Source organism: Mesitornis unicolor, unplaced genomic scaffold (assembly GCF_000695765.1).
Source record: "Mesitornis unicolor isolate BGI_N332 unplaced genomic scaffold, ASM69576v1 scaffold9823, whole genome shotgun sequence".
In the NCBI taxonomy this organism is placed as follows: domain Eukaryota; kingdom Metazoa; phylum Chordata; class Aves; order Mesitornithiformes; family Mesitornithidae; genus Mesitornis; species Mesitornis unicolor.
Genome location: NW_010175333.1, coordinates 105,353 through 121,652, shown reverse-complemented (window position 1 = coordinate 121,652; position 16,300 = coordinate 105,353). Strand labels below are relative to the sequence as shown.

The following is a 16,300-nucleotide window of genomic DNA, read 5'->3' as shown; positions in this document are numbered from 1 at the left end:
AGGGAAGGAAAGGAGGAAGAGCCTTTGCTTTGGAGTGTAGCAAAGTTTTCAACGCCCCATGACCTTGCTGGGCTGCCCTCAGTAGCGCGCCTGGGGCTGTAATCCCCAAAGCTGAGAAACTCTGACAGAGAAGGCTGGGCAAATGCCCATGAGGTATCTGCAGCTCTGGACCACTGCTGTCCAGTGCCGCAGGATAAGGATGGCAGAGTGGGAGCCTTGCTGGGATGAGGTGGATTTTGGAAGCAAATGTAGAGTGACCTCCTCGCAGCCTGTGACCTGAGTTTATAGAAAAGTCTGAGGTCTCAAGCGAAGACAACAGGAATAAAACAGTCAAAATAAGGAGTGGTTGAGTAGAGGCAGCCAAAGAAATGAAGACTTTTGAAAATGAGTAAAGCCTGCTTTCCCCGTAGGTTATCTTCAGCTTGGACAGATTTGGATGCAATGTAGATAGTTTGCAAAACTTTGAGTCTGTTAGTCCTTCTGCTTTTACAAGCAATAGCAGCTTTCTGGCATCCTCTTGTTTGCCAGGCTCAGAGTTGCAGAAACTTTTTGGTGGTTGCAAAGAACCAAAAGTATAAGGGAGGGTTCAGGGCGATCAGTTAAGCATCTGGTTTGGAGGGAAGGGCAGGCAGCACGGTCTTGATACTGCTGGGACGGATTCTTAAACAGTGGTTTGCTTGAAAGGCTTCACAGGAGAGTTTAGAGACAAAGGTTTTTGAGGCAGGCACAGGGCTGAGTATGTGGTCAGTTCTTGGCAAAGAAAAAGCAAAAATGGTGGATAAAGTGCAAAAGTTGCTGTATTTAAGGCACCGATTATTTATGTTAAGGAGAACTGCTGCTGCTGCATTTGCAGGTATGCATGAGATAAGGGAATGAGATTGGGTCTTGTAGGGTAAATGAGACAGCAAAGTTTGTAGGGAAAATGAGACAGCAAAGTTTGTTGCTGTGCTCACTGGTACCTGGCATGTGGTGAGAGAGGTGACATTTTGGTCCAGCGCTGTTACTACCCAAGTCGTTCCTGCAAGCCTCAGCACAGAGCTCAGCGTTAACTATTGCAACAAGTTCACGGTATGAGCAGTACCCTGTGTGCAGATACTCCTGTGCAGACTGCTTCTCTCTGCAGAAAAGTCTGCTGAGTCCACACAAGAAATAAAAATAAGCAGACCAATTGGGAGGATCTTTATCAAACCCTCTCCCATTTCCCCCAGTTCTCTGAGGACTTGTTTGCTCTAACAAACTCTGTAACTAAGGGGTCTGAGTCACAATTGCTAGTAGATTTAACACTCCCAGCTGCCTGCCTCATCCCTGTCCTAGAGATCCCTTCCCAGTTGCAGGGACAGCTGAAAGGGCCATGCATTAACTCCACAATTGCTGCATTTCACAACTTGGCTATCAGCTCGTACCTGTGGTGACTCAGAGCCCTAAAGCTGTGCTGCAACTGGGAGGGTGCTGTAAAACAGTTGGGAAAAGTTGGAAAAGGGTCACAGTCCTTCTCCACGGTGCTGTGTGCTGCTGCCCCCAGAGAAACGCCCAGCATGAAGCTACCACCCTGTGCACCCCCTGCCAACTCTGGCCGACCACAATGAAGGAGAGGTCCCAGGCTTTTAGGACCAGAAGCATCTTCTCACTCCATGTAATTCATAGGGTTGTTGATTCTGCCTAACACTGTCTAGGATTACCTGGGAGGTAGTCACAATCCTTTAGTCATGTCCTAAATTCTTGCATTGTAAAGGGAGAACGCTATACATCAAGGCTCAAAGGTAGCTGGCAAACAGAGGAATTCTGCATACCAAACAGGCCTTAACTGGTGGATGGGTAAAGGGTCTCCTTCCTCCCGTGTGAGCTGAGCTACTCCACTGAATATGTGGGTACTTCAGTGCAACAAGGAGTTGTCAGTTTACCTTGGGACATCAGAGCTGACTTTGACACTTGCAATGCAGGTACAGTCGGAGCTGAGCTTGGTTGCAGGGCTGCAGAAAAGCCCAACCTCTCTTGCTGCTCCCTGGCTTGTAAGGATTTATTTGTTTTGTGCCACTGCTGTGTTCCTGAGATCAACTGTGCTCTGCAGATATGCAGGAATTTTTAGTGCCTGGCTCTGCTCGACAAGATCTGAAATGTCTGTGCCTCTACTCTTCTCCCACTAAAGGGTTTGGGCAGTCTTAGGCTCCTTCGTCAGCAGTGAAAATAAATTTATAATATACAAGGGCTCTGTTTAGGAATTGGCAGGAAGCTCTGTTTCTGACTGTGATGTTCTAACAGTAGGAAACACCTTTGTTTTAAGCAGTTCTCTGCTAATCGCTGCCCTAGAGGGGAAATGCAGCAACTATGGAGAAAAGCTTGCTTCACAGTAGCAAGAAGAAAATTGCTGTAATCTGGGTGTAAATCTGAATTTCAGCTGCTGTCTCAAAACCTGTCCAAGAAATACCTTTATGCAGCATTCAGCCTTTCTTAAGGTGTTGCTGGTATTGCTGAGTGCTTTGCCGAGTCCTGATGTTGGCAGATGCAGCCAGTAGGATGTTGATCACATGCAGCCTAGAGTGCGTGAGCTCTTAGAGAGGGGGGAGCTGCAAATCCCTGGGGCTCTGGCCCGTTATGCTTGAAGTTGCATGCTACTTAAATGTGGGCTGGCCTGTTCAGGCTGGCAGGGGTCTGTTCAGACTAGTTCAGCAAATGCTCTTGGCTCAGCATAGCCCAGGTCGGTAAGCAAACACTTGCTTACATTTCACTTCTTCATTGTATTGACAAGATTTAAAAATCTTCGGCCTCTAGCAGTCAAGACAGGGCAATCTGAATACAAGAGACCTATCAGTTCAGTGTGAAAGGGATTTAGTTACAGAATTGTGGGGATAAGAATGCAGGTGGGAATGATGGGAACATTGTCCTGGGCCTGAGCCCAGCAGAAGAACTATCTCCTTGTGTGCAGTGCCCTTTTCACAAAGACACTTGCTATTTGCCAGTGTCCTCCTTTACGTTCTCTCTCATCCAACTCCATTAATTATTGTCTTTTTCATTTGGCCTTTTGTCTTTTAAGGTTGAAGCTATACTCAATATTCTTCTAGCTTTTTAAAGGTAAGATTTCCACCTCCAGTAGCATAGCTGGAGACACGCAGCCATCAATGTGGCAAGAGCCATGCAGAAGTTTCACTTTGCCATGATGGTTTAAAAACTTATTTTAAATACCCACAAGGCTGCAGGCTTATTTCTGTCCTAGGTTTTTTTTGTTTGGTTTTGGTTTGTTGGGTTTTTTTCTCACTGAGGCAGCATCACCACTTGTAGAGAGGGACCTGCGCTCAGCATCTACCCTGAGACTTTCCTCCTCGGTAACCCTGCCAGAACTGATTACAGAAACTGTGAGGGAAGGAGGGTATGCACTGCAGAGGATACCCTTGGCTTGACAAGCTGTGTACCTGTGGGATGTGCCTTTCCCTGACACGGAAAAGATGATGTTGCTTTATCCTTTGGGCAAGGAAGGGTGGGATTACAGACCTTCAGTTTTGTGACTCTCGTACCAGCTACAGTTCACCATGAATCAAATTGAACTCCAGTCCCTAAGAACGCAGATTAAATGATCAGTGAAGCATTATAATAAATAGGAGAGGGTATACAGTATTTTCTTCTCCCATCTTGCACCACAGATGTGACAAAAGCCATAGGACCCAGCCTGGCTCAATGCCGTAACATCTCTAGAAGAGCAGGATTTTAAAGGCTTGGGAAGTGGGACAGGGAAACGGGGACAACACAGACGATCAGCATTTAAGTGTTTCTTCCATTGCCTGTTCTGTGTGGGGAATGAGACCATGAAGCTCTGGCACCAGGCTCTTCTGTTGGAGAGGCATTTCTAAATGGTGATATTTAGTTGCCTGCATTTCTGGGCAGAAGGAAGCTGGTGCAGACATCCTGGGATCTGCTGTTCTTGGATATGTATGGACTGGTCCTCCTGAAGCTCAGTGCCATTGGGAGTCCTGAATGGAGGTGGCCAGAGTCATCAGGAACCTTGCAGGGGCCTCCTGCGCTGTTCCCGTCGCAGTTCAGCAGTTCTGGGGAGACGGGTGGAGGGGAGGTTTTTCTAGTAGTTACGTATTTAAGGCAGGTGGCCGTTTTAAAATGTACATTTCAATTTTGATTGCAGTTTTTTAATTGCATTTAACAGCGTCCCTGCTGGTTCTCCATTCTGCATCCGTGCAGCCACGTTCTATTGATGGCCTGTTGTGATTTCAATGGAACATCATGGGATGTACCTGGCACGTCGGGCAGCACTGGATGGAGGTGCCTTTAGCCCAAAATACCTGGCATGGTAAGCGGCATCCAAGTGGTTACTCTGCATTCTACTGCTCATAGTCTCAGCTTGTATAGCAAGGTGTTCCTGCTTTGCTGCAGCCTTGCACTGACTGGAAATCACTTTGCTCTCCTGATGTTGGTGCTCTCATGCACATAGGACCCCTACCCTTTTCACCCATGGAGATTCCCCATCCCTGGGCAGTTTTTCATACAGTAGAGAAGGGCCTAGCCATGTCAGGCTCTCCTTGTTATTCTAGAACAGGAAAGAGAAGGGACTGGGGAAATCATCTGACTCTTTTTCTTCTCTCCTTTTTTTGGGCCAGGAGCTGGTAGCAGTTGAGCCATGTATTGCCCACATACCTCATGTCCAAACATTGCCGCACAGAGGTACCGAGCAGGTGCTTGTGTCTATAAGCAAAGCTATCCTGTTTCTGCTTCAGGGAGCCAGGAGGGCACTAATTGGAATGTAACAAACTAAACAAGGGCCACTTTAAGTTTGCTGATGTGGTGTCCTCTGCAAAATGATCCTCCATTCTCCTTCTCCTTTCCATGTCCACACCTGCAACAGCAGCTGCACATCCTGCTCTGTCCTGCATGTTGTTTTCTCTCACTTCACCAGCTTTGCAGTCCTCTCCCTGAGTAACTTGACATGATGGTCTTTCCTATTTTGAAGTGAGAGATATTCTGCGAGAAAAACAAGGGTGCTACCACCTGTTTTCTGCTTGAGCCCACCTCACAGAGCTTTTGTTGCTCCACTGCCAGTGATGAAAATGCATGTTTCTTGCCTCTGAGTTCTGCTGTCTGCCTGCTCATGGGGCTGGGGATAGGGAGCCCTTTGGGCTAACACAGTTCCTGACTCCTCCCCATGGCTCTGCTGCTCCAGAATGCAAATACCTTTACAAGGCATGGGCTAATGACCTGCCAACTGCAGCTTCTGGGGAAGAAGGTCAGTGGCCATGAAAGCCCACCTCAGTGATACCTCCAGAGAGTCCAGAAGTAGGTTCTGTTGGGATGCAGGGAGATCAGATGAGCCAGTGAGCAACAGAAAAGCTCTCCTCCCGGTGGGGTCTTCAAAGTACTCTAAAATAGTTAGTTCATCTGAAACTGAAGGGTGCAGAAGTCATCTGTATCAGTTTCACCCCGATCCAGCAGCAGCTGGACACAGCATTTTTAACATCAAAAGTAAACTGGTGGGAAAGAGCAATGTAGGAAACAATTTATTTGAGTTTGTCTTGTTCTTCCCCATGCTCACTGCTGCAGTGTCTGCTCTAAGTGCAGCACAACTGCTTGGGAAGGTGGAAAAATAAGTCAGCAGGCCACTGTCTTTTCCTAGGTATATTATAACATGCACAGTAGGCTAATGCTTTAATGGCATCCTATTTGATACATCACATCTAATCTGTTTGTTGGTTTTTATCTGCAGTACTGTTAGTTCACTGCTCAGGTGCTCGATGTCTAGCCTTCTCATCCATCCACAAATCCTCTACGTGAAATGAGTGATTCCTTAGATCTGTTTTTGATTGATTCTTTGCTTCACTGGTGTTGCTTCTTAAAAGGTAAACAATATTCATATGCTGCAATCTATAACTCAGAGATGAAAACAAATAGCATCTCCTGCCAGAGGTTGCTAAGATAACACATTTAGCATTTATTCAGCAATTACTTCCAGGAAGAGATTTAGTGATCTTAAAGAGAATCAAATCTGTAGTAAATACGTAGATTTTATACTACTTGAAAGGGTGAAGGGATTCCTCTTCTCCTGTACTTTGGCAGTCTAATTTTCCGTGACGTCTTTGTGGAAATTGAGAGAAAAGAAAGCTCCTCCTGCTCTGTAGTGAGAGCAGCACTGCTCCTGGAGCAGCCGTTGTGTTCTGCACAACCTTCAGGCCCATGGGATCCCAGTGTGCCCCAGGCTGGGCACAGCAGCTTGCAGCTACCTCGCTCCTTGGGCAATGTTGCTTATGAAGACGCTATCAGCTCTGAGCTTGCGAAGCTTTGTTTGATGTGTGGCATCTGCTTGCAGCATTACTGTATTCTGTGATTTGTGCCTTGTATTTTTCATGTCTTTGCATGTGCTGTGTCTCAGTGTAAAGGATATGGTGGAGGTAGCAGAGAGCCTCGGCCTTGCTTCCCACTTGCACAAGAATATTTGAGCAGGTTCACTGCTCTGAAAACTGTGTCTTCAATGACTAGGAAGCAACCTGAATCCCAAAAAAACGACCATCTCTAATGCTTTTTGACCAAAGCATTCTGTGATCCTGTTTTAAATGCAAAGGAGTGAAATTTTGCACACCAAATTCAATGACAGAAACTGTGGCCCCAGCAAGACATCTACATGTTGTTGAGATCTGGGGTGCGGGTTTTTTATTCTAGAAATGCATCTGAGCCTTTTCTGAGCCAGGGCTCCTCTGAACTGGGAGCACGTGTTTTCTGTCTTTTTGCAGAAAACAGAACAGAAAAGGTTCTTAAAAATCGTACAAGAAATATAAACCACTGTAATTTTTCAGGGCTTTTTGGGGCTTTTGTTGCCATTATTGGTGGTGGTGATGTTATCCAAAAGTTAAGGGTTTAAGAGCCAGCCTCAGCAAACTAATGGATCGCAAGGGCTTTGTAAGGCTGCACCTGCCATTAGTTTGGGAAGATCTGCTAACTGTGGTACTGGACTTAACCTCGTAGTTGTCTTTGGTCCCACGCTTTCAACTAGAAATGAGACCTTAGTAATGCCACAGATAATACTGCCTGCTTCTCTTGCGCTAACAAGTTTTCCACCACTCTGCTCTTCCCCCACCTCTGCAATGCACCATTGCTAAAGAAGGGTTTGTAACTGGTCAGCTCTGGAAAATATCTGGAATGAGTTTATTTTTGCACAGGACTGCGCAAGACACACAAGCCAGGTTGATGTTATAAAGATTTGTCAACAAAGGTACGTCAGTCAAAGGTGTGTCCTCTGCCCCGTGCTGCTGTCCTGGTCAAAGCTCTCACTGGGCAATTCCTGGCAAAATTGTAAACGTGGGACTCTAAACGTGGCTGAAGGTTTTGCTGCCTTGTTCCATTACATTCACTTTGCTGGGGTAGCTAAATCCACTATAGACTTCAGCTAACAAATTCAAACACTACAGGCAGTGTTACAGTGCTTAAACCTGACCACTGCTTTTAAAATCTCCTAAATGTAATAAGCTACCTCATCCTTATGTCCTACTGAACATGAATACTTCTGTAAAATTTGCAATGTGAGATAAATACAGGTAATTTAAACAACTTGTACTGTGCTAACTTTGCTGCTGCAGAACGTACTGAGGTTTAATAACAACATTATCTTCCTCATGAAGGTCAGTAAAAAGTAAAACTATAATTCTACCCCTGCTTCCGGAGCTTTCCCTGCAGGCTCATTACCTGGTTTCAATATCATTTAAGGCTTGGAATAAAAAAAAGCCAACAAAACCAAATCCCTCTGTATTCCAGATGTAAAATCTAAAAATTTTCTCCCCTTAGTAGCTCCAGCAAACCTTGACTCTTTGCAAAGGCTTAGATGAACAAGTATACAAAGATTTCTAGACCTCTGCTTCAAGTATCACATGAATGGGAAATAAGCTTGCTTTTAGTTCAGTAACATATTTTTATTAGTTTGTTTAGGCAAAATATATTGGCTGTGCTGTTTCCTTTTTTTTTCCCTGCACTTTCTCCTTTATGGAACACTTAAAAATCATATCCAGGGATTCTGTGGGTTATGCATGGAAAAGCCCCATTATGTTTGCAGTGAAAGGAGTGTAGTAGTTAGGCTGTCTCTTGCTACTCTTGAGCAGGATGCATTTCTATACATACAGATGCTGCGTTATGTTGCAAGCTGTGTTTTTGTCCTGCCCTATCAATATATCTCGGTGACCCAGAAGTAAGTGCTTTTACTGGCCTGGCTAGATAAAAGTGGGTATTTGGTGCCTCTTTGCTGTTGCTTCTTCCTCTTAATCAGCAGTTCTGGAAGCAAGCCACTAGAACCAGACACATTGCCTCCGTGCTGCAACTCTGATGTAACCAATTACAGCAGAACTTGTTTTTAAAGTGCTCAAGAGTGTTCAGTGGTGGCGATCCCTGTCTCTGTCACGTTTCTGTGATGCTGCAGGGTGGGTTTCTATGACAGAAACACTATAATGGAGAAGAAACAACGGGCTAGCAGCATGGCAAGCCGGTATTGCCGCCCTTGGCTGCCACCCTTTCTAAAGCCAGCCACCTCTGGGAACAACATTGATGTGCACAAAGGCACAGGGGTGAATTCACTGTCGTCTTGGGTTCCCTTCGATTGCTGAAACCATACAGAGCAGAAAAGCAGAGCAACCATTGCAGCTGTGGGTCAAGGTGAGGAGCTACTGAGATCTGTGTGGGTGTTGAATCAGTTGCTGGTGCACTGAACAGGACCCACAAAACTCTACCAAATGTGCGACAAAGTACCAGGCTGAGCAGCTAACCCAGGGAAGAGATGTGTCCTGTGGAAGGAGGGAGGCACCTGCTTGGCAGATCTGTTGGTAAAAGCATAAGTACCAGGCTAGACAGGCAGCAAAACCAGAGGAAGAATTGCATCCGTTTACTTTTTGGTAGCTTTTTTCATAAAGCAAAGTCTCTTTCTTGTGCAGAAATGGACAATGTAAATTCACCATCTTTCTGCTAAATTAAATGTATTCATCACCAGTTAGTGAGAATCAGGGTTGAGGGAGGTTATTTTCGCTACTGACAGTATCACTCCTTATTTCTTTTTCTTGTGTACACATACTTGACACAGAGGGAAGATAATGCAGTCTAATGCTTCATCATTTGAAATCTGATGGGACAGAATGTGGTAATGGGACTTGCAAGCAATAAAAACATTACCTGATGATAATTTTTGAGAGAAAATTTAAGCTCTTCATGTCTGTGGTCTGCTCCTCCTTCAGTAAGAGAAATCTTTTTCAATAATAAGATGAAGGAAGTGGAAGGCTAAAGTTGGCTGTTGTATGTTTGTTATTTAATTCCTACATTTGAACTTCAGAAACTATTTTAAAACAACTTTAACAGATAAATGCCCAGTACAAGTAGTAGTCGACACTTTCAATCAAAAAAAAATCAAGAAAAAAAAGTTAAAAAATTTATCTTGGATTTCTGAATGCAGCCCCAGCTTTAAAATTGCAGTTCTCATGTGTTATAGTATCAACCAAATGTGCAGTTAGTTCTGCTATGCCTCAAACTAGGTATTTCATACAGTCCATACCACTGGGAAAGACAGCAGAAATACACAGTGAATACTATCTGTGAAATACAGGAGCTATGCAGAGGTAACCACAACTTTCCATTCTTCCCAGTATTTCAGGGTAGAGAGAGTGTGACTTGAGACATGTTATTTGACTCTGTCAGATTAAATAAAATTCCTCCAAAACTAAAGGCAGGGCAGAATTAACTTAAAAATTAAAACAGTTTCAGATTGGTGAAGACATTTGGTGGCTTTTAGCTAGCTCAGCATCCTGAATTTCAGCCAGTTCAGGGTTGATTTTAGCCCTTAATGTCAATGGATTGGGATAGGGACATTGCCAGGGGAGGGGTTTTTAAAGCAGCCTTTCATACACTTAAGGAGATTTCCCATTCACACCTCAGTGTGATTAATTCCATCTTCAATGGATTTAGTTGCTACCTGTCATTTTCTCAACCCCACAGCAGCTGGGCGTTGTAAGATTTCAACATGTAAGAGCCAAGAAGCAAACTACATGTTAAAGCAGGGAAGCTGCAGCTTATGCTAATTCTTTGACATGCTCAGATATGCAAATGGCAGTGAAGTAGACACTTCTTTTTTCTTCCTGTCTTTTGAGTAGTAATTCCAGGCAATGGCAATTGCTTTTGCAAGAAGAAATTTACAAATCTGATTTTGGAAAGACTTGAATCAAACCTTAGGATGAGAAATACTTCCCTCTGTATTCCAAGCAGGATCACAGCTTGCAGGGCTGAACATACCCAGAGCTCCTTAGTCAGTGTCAAGCCTAACACAGACCACACTGTGTTGATCTAGTCTATTAAATGCAGACTTGATTGAGTGGAAACTGCAAAATCACACCTTTCATCCTCCTGTTTTGCAGGTGGTAAGGTGAAGGTGAAAGGAAGAGAAGGTGGAGATGGAACTGCCAAATCATGCCAAACAACTGCTACTGCAGCTGAACCAGCAACGAGCCAAAGGTTTCCTCTGTGATGTGATCATTGTGGTAGAAAATGCCCTGTTTCGTGCCCATAAGAACATCCTGGCAGCCAGCAGCATGTATTTCAAATCCCTTGTCCTGCATGACAACCTGATTAACTTAGACACGGACATGGTGAACCCCACCGTGTTCCGGCAGATCTTGGACTTTATTTATACTGGTAAGCTCTTAACGACTGACCAGCCCGGTGAACAGAACTTTAATGCTCTCCTCACCGCAGCAAGCTACCTCCAACTGCACGACCTGGCAGCTCTCTGCAGAAAGAAGCTGAAGCGGAGCGGCAAGTCCTTTGCTGGCAAGGCCGGTGGCCTTGGTGTTGGGAGATCTGCCAGGAGTCAGAGACTTTCCACTGCTTCGGTCATCCAAGCTCGCTATTCAGGGTCAAACGAGGGGTTGAAGGGCTCGCACTCAAAGGAGCTGTCAAAGGGAAAACTCTCCGATGACGAGGTCTTCATCAGCAGCTCCAACCAAGAGAACTGTCACTCCTTAAGCAGGGGAGCCAGCAAGAATGGCGGTGGGGGCAGCAGTGCGAATGGGAGCACCGGCGACCAGGAGCTAGGCCTCGACCTGTCCAAAAAAAGCCCGTCGCTCCCTGTTGCAGCCTCCCACGATGACACGCAGCACAGCGAAAGCCAGCACGGCTCTCCCCAATCTGCCTCAGCCCCCGCAGCCAACAGTGCCTCATCGTTCGACGAGTCTGGAGTCGGAGCCCCGCACAGCATGGCGGACAGCAGCGACCCCATGGAGATGGATCTGAGCGAAGAGTGCCACCACTCGCTGACGGAGAGCGGCCAGCGCAAGGGCCTCCGGCACTCGTCCCGCAAGAAGGAGTGGATCAAGAAAGACAACGCCTTTGACCGAAAGGAGGGGGGCAAAGACAGGGACGAAGGCGAAGGGCTGCCCAATGGCATCCTGCTGGGGCCCCTGTCCAAGTCTGTGGAGCGGAGTCTGGCCGGGGCCTATGGCGCAGACCTACCCTACCCATGTAAGGAGGAGGTGGAAAATGGTAAGGAGAACAGCGATGACAGCGGCCAGAGTGAGAGCGAGAGCGGCGGGCATACTAGTGCCAACTACGTCTACCGGCAGGAGGGCTTTGAGCCAGTGGCCTACGGCGACAACCTTTATGTCTGCATCCCCTGTGGCAAAGGCTTCCCCAGCTCCGAGCAGCTCAATGCCCACGTGGAGACGCACACCGAGGAAGACCTCTACATCAAAGAGGAAGGCACGTATGGCGGCAAGGATGAAGCCGAGGATTTGTCCAACCCCAATCAGTCCTACACGGCGGAGTCCCGGCCCTTCAAGTGTTCAGTGTGTGAGAAGAGCTACAAGGATCCAGCCACGCTGCGGCAGCATGAGAAGACTCACTGGCTGACGCGACCCTTCCCTTGCAACATCTGCGGCAAGATGTTCACGCAGCGGGGCACCATGACACGGCACATGCGCAGCCACTTAGGGCTCAAGCCCTTCGCCTGCGAGGAATGCGGGATGCGCTTTACCCGGCAGTACCGACTGACAGAGCATATGCGTGTCCACTCAGGAGAAAAACCTTACGAATGTCAACTGTGTGGTGGGAAATTCACCCAGCAGCGCAATCTGATCAGCCACCTGCGAATGCATACCTCCCCCACATAAGCCAAAGACTCCAGAATGAGCTTCGAGCCCATCCGCAGTGATTTACCTTTCTGTAGACTTGCTGCTTAAAAAAAAAAAAAAGAAAAAAAAAAAAGAAAAAAAAAGAAAAAAGGGGGCAACTCCCCATACTCTGTTCAGTCATGGGAGGCCTAAACAAATGTAGCTTTAACATTTAAAAAAAAAGTTCCTTTTTTCCCTTTTTTTAAAAAAAGAAAGGTCCACAGCCAAGCTGATGCCTCTAGTCCAACTCTCCCTCCAAATCTTGGTGATCTGGCAAGAAATGCCACTTCTTTTTGTGCACATCAACTTCATTGCCGTATTGATTATCTAGAGCAGGTCAGGGGGCTATGGGGAACTTTCAGCCTCGGCTGGCTCCCCATCCCTGCCTCTTTCCTTCTCTACTCTCACTCGACTCACCTCCTCTTTTAAAACCAAACTCATTAAGGGCATTTCTTGCCATTAAAACGAAAACAAAGTACACCTTTTCAGCGGCCTAAGTAGCTGTGAAATCACACAGCGCTGCATTCCCAAGCGCAGAAGCTGTGTCTGTGGACCATCTCACAGGGTTGGCAGCCCCTTCAGATACTGTGGGAAAGCCATAGCGGTGGTGGAACCCACCACCCGTCCCCTGGGCTGGCGATGGTGGGAAGAGCAGGCTACCGAGGTGTGCACCAGCCCTTGTACTTCACTCAAAGAAATGGCGATGCCTCCCTCGCCATCCCTCCCTCTTTTGGTTTTCATCTTTATCCTTGGCACACGTAACCACGCGCCACCTTTTCCCACAAAATACACAAACCTCTTGAGCCTTACCCATGACTGAACAGGGACTGGATGCCCTGGGAATTTCTTTCAGTGAGCAGGGGGTCGTCTTTACTTTTCTAGTAGTTTCGTATGAATATTCTTTGCTTAGAGGTACTTGTTTTATTAAAGGAAAAACCATTGTAACGTTTATGTGAATGTTTGAACTGGAAGGTCTGAGGTTAATTCTAGGGTGGGTGGGCCGGGAGGGGGTTTGATGTAGGCTGGACTTGCTACAAGTTCCTTAGGTACTTTTTTATTATTTTTTATTTTATTTTTTGTGTGTGTGTATGTTTTTAGCTTTCCTCTCACTAAAGAGCGAGTCTGTGTGGACAGACTCGTTACCTTTGCTACCTCTTGAATTCATGAGAACAATAAGATGGTTAGTGAAAGATTAGGCATTTTTTTTCTCTTATTGTAAGTAATTAAATGTATAAAAGTAGAAGCTAAATTAAAGTTAAGGGATTTTTACCACCCTGTCCTTCCATTGAAAGTCAGCTAGAGAAATGTTAAAGCAAAGCTTGGCCAAAGACAAAGCAAACAAAAGTACGTTTAGCCAGAGGCTGTGCTGGCTGCTTGGACTGGCTCATTCGCAGTCTCTTGGCTGGCTGCAGTCACTTTTAGATAAAAGCAGAAAACTTCTCTGAGCTTTTTGGGCCACTTCCAGCTTTGTTTATTGGATCTGGATACTATGGGGAAGGGAAAATGTCCCCCTCATCTTCCACTCCCTCAGCACATCTGGGTCAGTCTGTAAACACCTGGCAGGACAGAGGGTGAGGGCATAGCAGCCTATAATTTACTAGAATCCAGAGTGCAATAAGGTGGGGGAGAGGAGGAAAAAGCAAACCAAAGTGTTTCATATCCTCCCTTTTAGACAATTTAACACACGCACACACACACACAAAAAGAAAAATGAAAAGAAACAAAATGTTCTTGCAACATCTGCATAAGACATCACAGCCAACAGCTGCTATTGGTTTAGGAGAGAAGACAGAGAACTTAGCCCATCGATTCTTGGCCCCCTTGACTTTGTTGGCGTGACCTTGTGGAAAGCTATGGCTTATTTCAAGCCTCCCGTGACTGTGGTGGTAAAAATTCACAGCCAGTAGAATCATCCCTTCTGAATTGAGTAAGGTTTACACTTGTGTGTTTTCATTTGTTGGTTGTTTTTTTTTTCCACTCAAACCAGTATAGTCTCTACGCGTAAGGTTTTACCAAACCTCACGTTTTGTCTTTTTTAAAAAAACAAAACCAGTTTTTTTAAGTTTTGACCAAAAAGAAAAAAAGAAAGAAAAAAAAAAGAAAAAAGTGAGCATGTTTGACTAAAACAAAGAAATATAAGCTTCGTTTTCTATTTTTTTTTCCTTTGTTTTTTGTTTTGTTTTGTTAAGGTAGACTAGTCCATAAGAAGGTTTTTGGGTCAATTGAATGAACTGAGGAAACTGGAATCCAGGCTCCAAGCAATAGACAACCCAAAGGCGCTGAGCCTTGGCCTGGTGTCTCGATACAGGGAACACGCTGCCCCTCTCGCCCGCGCTCCAGGGCGCTTCTCCCAGTGCCATTGTCCGCTTGCTCCCGGACGCCTGTGAGCTGTGGAGCGTGAGAGGGGAGCATGGACTTTTGTTTTTTAGTAATTGTGCTGAGATGTGCTGTTTTCCTTTGGAGGGGGTTAGGTGGGTTTATAGTGTCTTTAGCACTTCCACATTTTGAATTTAGATTGAATTCTTTTCTCCTCCTTTCCTTGCCAAACCGCCCTGAGAATGTCCCCAAAATAGTCTTTGGGGAGGACAGGGAAGGCCTTGTCATCTACCTTTTATTTCGGAGCAAGTCTCAACAGGACGCAGGGACAGCCGTGCAAGATGAGTTCCTAGGCACTTTCACCTTCCCTCCAACCATCCCAAACCTGAGCTGCACCCCATGCTGGCTCAGGCTGCAGCCCGAGCAGGCTCCCCTGGCTGCCGGCCACCTAAGGACCCATCAAGTCCACATTTTCAACCCGATTTTTTGCTCCCTTAGTGAGAAGGGCACAGCCAGGGATGAGCCCTGTCTCCCATAGCGGGTTTTTGGATGTCGGTTGCCCCCCATTTGCATGTCTGCAGTGTGCCAAGACGGGGCTGCCACCACCGCGGTGGCACGTGGCCGGCACTGGGGACAGCAGGCAGGTGTCTGCGCAGAAGCCACCCTTGGGACAGCGGCTCCCGCTGTGACCGAGCCAAGGCACAGAGCAGCCCAAAGCGCGAGGAAGCAGCGAGCTCCTCAGCAGGCAGCCAACCTGCTCCCCCTCAACTAATGCCATTTCTACAACTCTATGTGGGTGATGTAGCCTCTCTCCCCACCCCAGGCCTCCTCTTCGTGTGTTTCTTAAGCCTTGAGAATCATGATGAAGTTTCAGGACCCAATGCTATTTTGAAATATTTTTTTGGAGCTTTTTTTTTTTTTTTTTTTTAAACTTTATCCCCTCCCCAGCACTTAAACAATACGACAAAAAGTCTGTGTACAGCAAGAGTATTGTACAAAAGGAGATTTTCGTTCTTTTTTCAAGTAGCTGTGTAAAGTTGTGTTCCATAGATTGAGTATAAACAACATTTTCCAAATTGCGACAGTAATAATGAATAACTAATAATACTCAAAACTTCAGGGACTGTTTCAGGCCTGCTTGGGGCCTAAACACTCAACTGCATTTGTACGACATAGTATTGTATCAAACATTTGTCTGTATTTTAATGAGAAAGCAAAACACTAGTTTCATATTTAAGATTTTAAGAGTTCTAGGGTGGGGGGGAGGGAGTTGCATTTTTGGTTTTTTGTTTAAATTTTATTTTAATTTTTTGTTTTTGAAATACACAAAGAGCCTCAAGAGGAATAAAACAAGTTGAAAACAAACAAAAAGAAAAAAAAAAAGAGGCCAGGCAGCTTAAGTATATGCTTTAGTCACTTAGTTCCAGAATGTTTTCGGAATAACAGGAAAAAAAAAAAAGATAAAATAGCAAAAGTTGTATAAAAGAATAAAGAAGCTCATACCCAAATTCACAAAAGTATTTTTTAAACCAAAGCACATTTGAATGAGTATCGAACCTCACTTGGCTCAGAAAAGTACTAATATATTTATCTCATTGTTTACATAAACTTTTACAGTTTCAGACCTCAGCAGATCTAGGGGCCAGTCAAAATTAATCTTTGCTTTTTCCATTGGTTTGTCTCTGAAGGCTGCGCAGTGTCCCCCGCTTGGGAGGGGAGATCTGTGTCCCAGCCTGCATTCCACACTGCTCGGTGGGGTCGGGGATAGGGAGGGCAATTAGAAATACGGCACGTGGATATTATTTTTTCTGTCTTCAACCCATGAGAAACATTGCTGGGAGTGAGACCCCGGCACTACTGCGGAG

The 16,300-nt window shown here is 45.7% G+C and overlaps 1 protein-coding gene across 2 annotated transcripts in view; it reads left to right on the top strand.

Moving 5' to 3' along the window:
• The window catches only part of HIC2 (hypermethylated in cancer 2), a 32,007-nt gene extending 19,812 nt beyond the window's left edge, over positions 1–12,195 (top strand). Inside the window, exons 2-3 of one of the 2 annotated variants that reach the window (XM_010181345.1) lie at positions 4,151–4,294; positions 10,371–12,195. In XM_010181345.1, coding sequence (XP_010179647.1) covers positions 10,407–12,119 — 1,713 coding nt within the window. In that variant the 5' untranslated portion in view covers positions 4,151–4,294; positions 10,371–10,406 and the 3' untranslated portion in view covers positions 12,120–12,195. Of the gene's footprint in view, positions 1–4,150; positions 4,295–8,112; positions 8,125–10,370 lie in introns of those variants that run through there. The other variant, XM_010181344.1, reaches the window with a different exon arrangement.
• Positions 12,196–16,300: the final 4,105 nt, after the last annotated feature.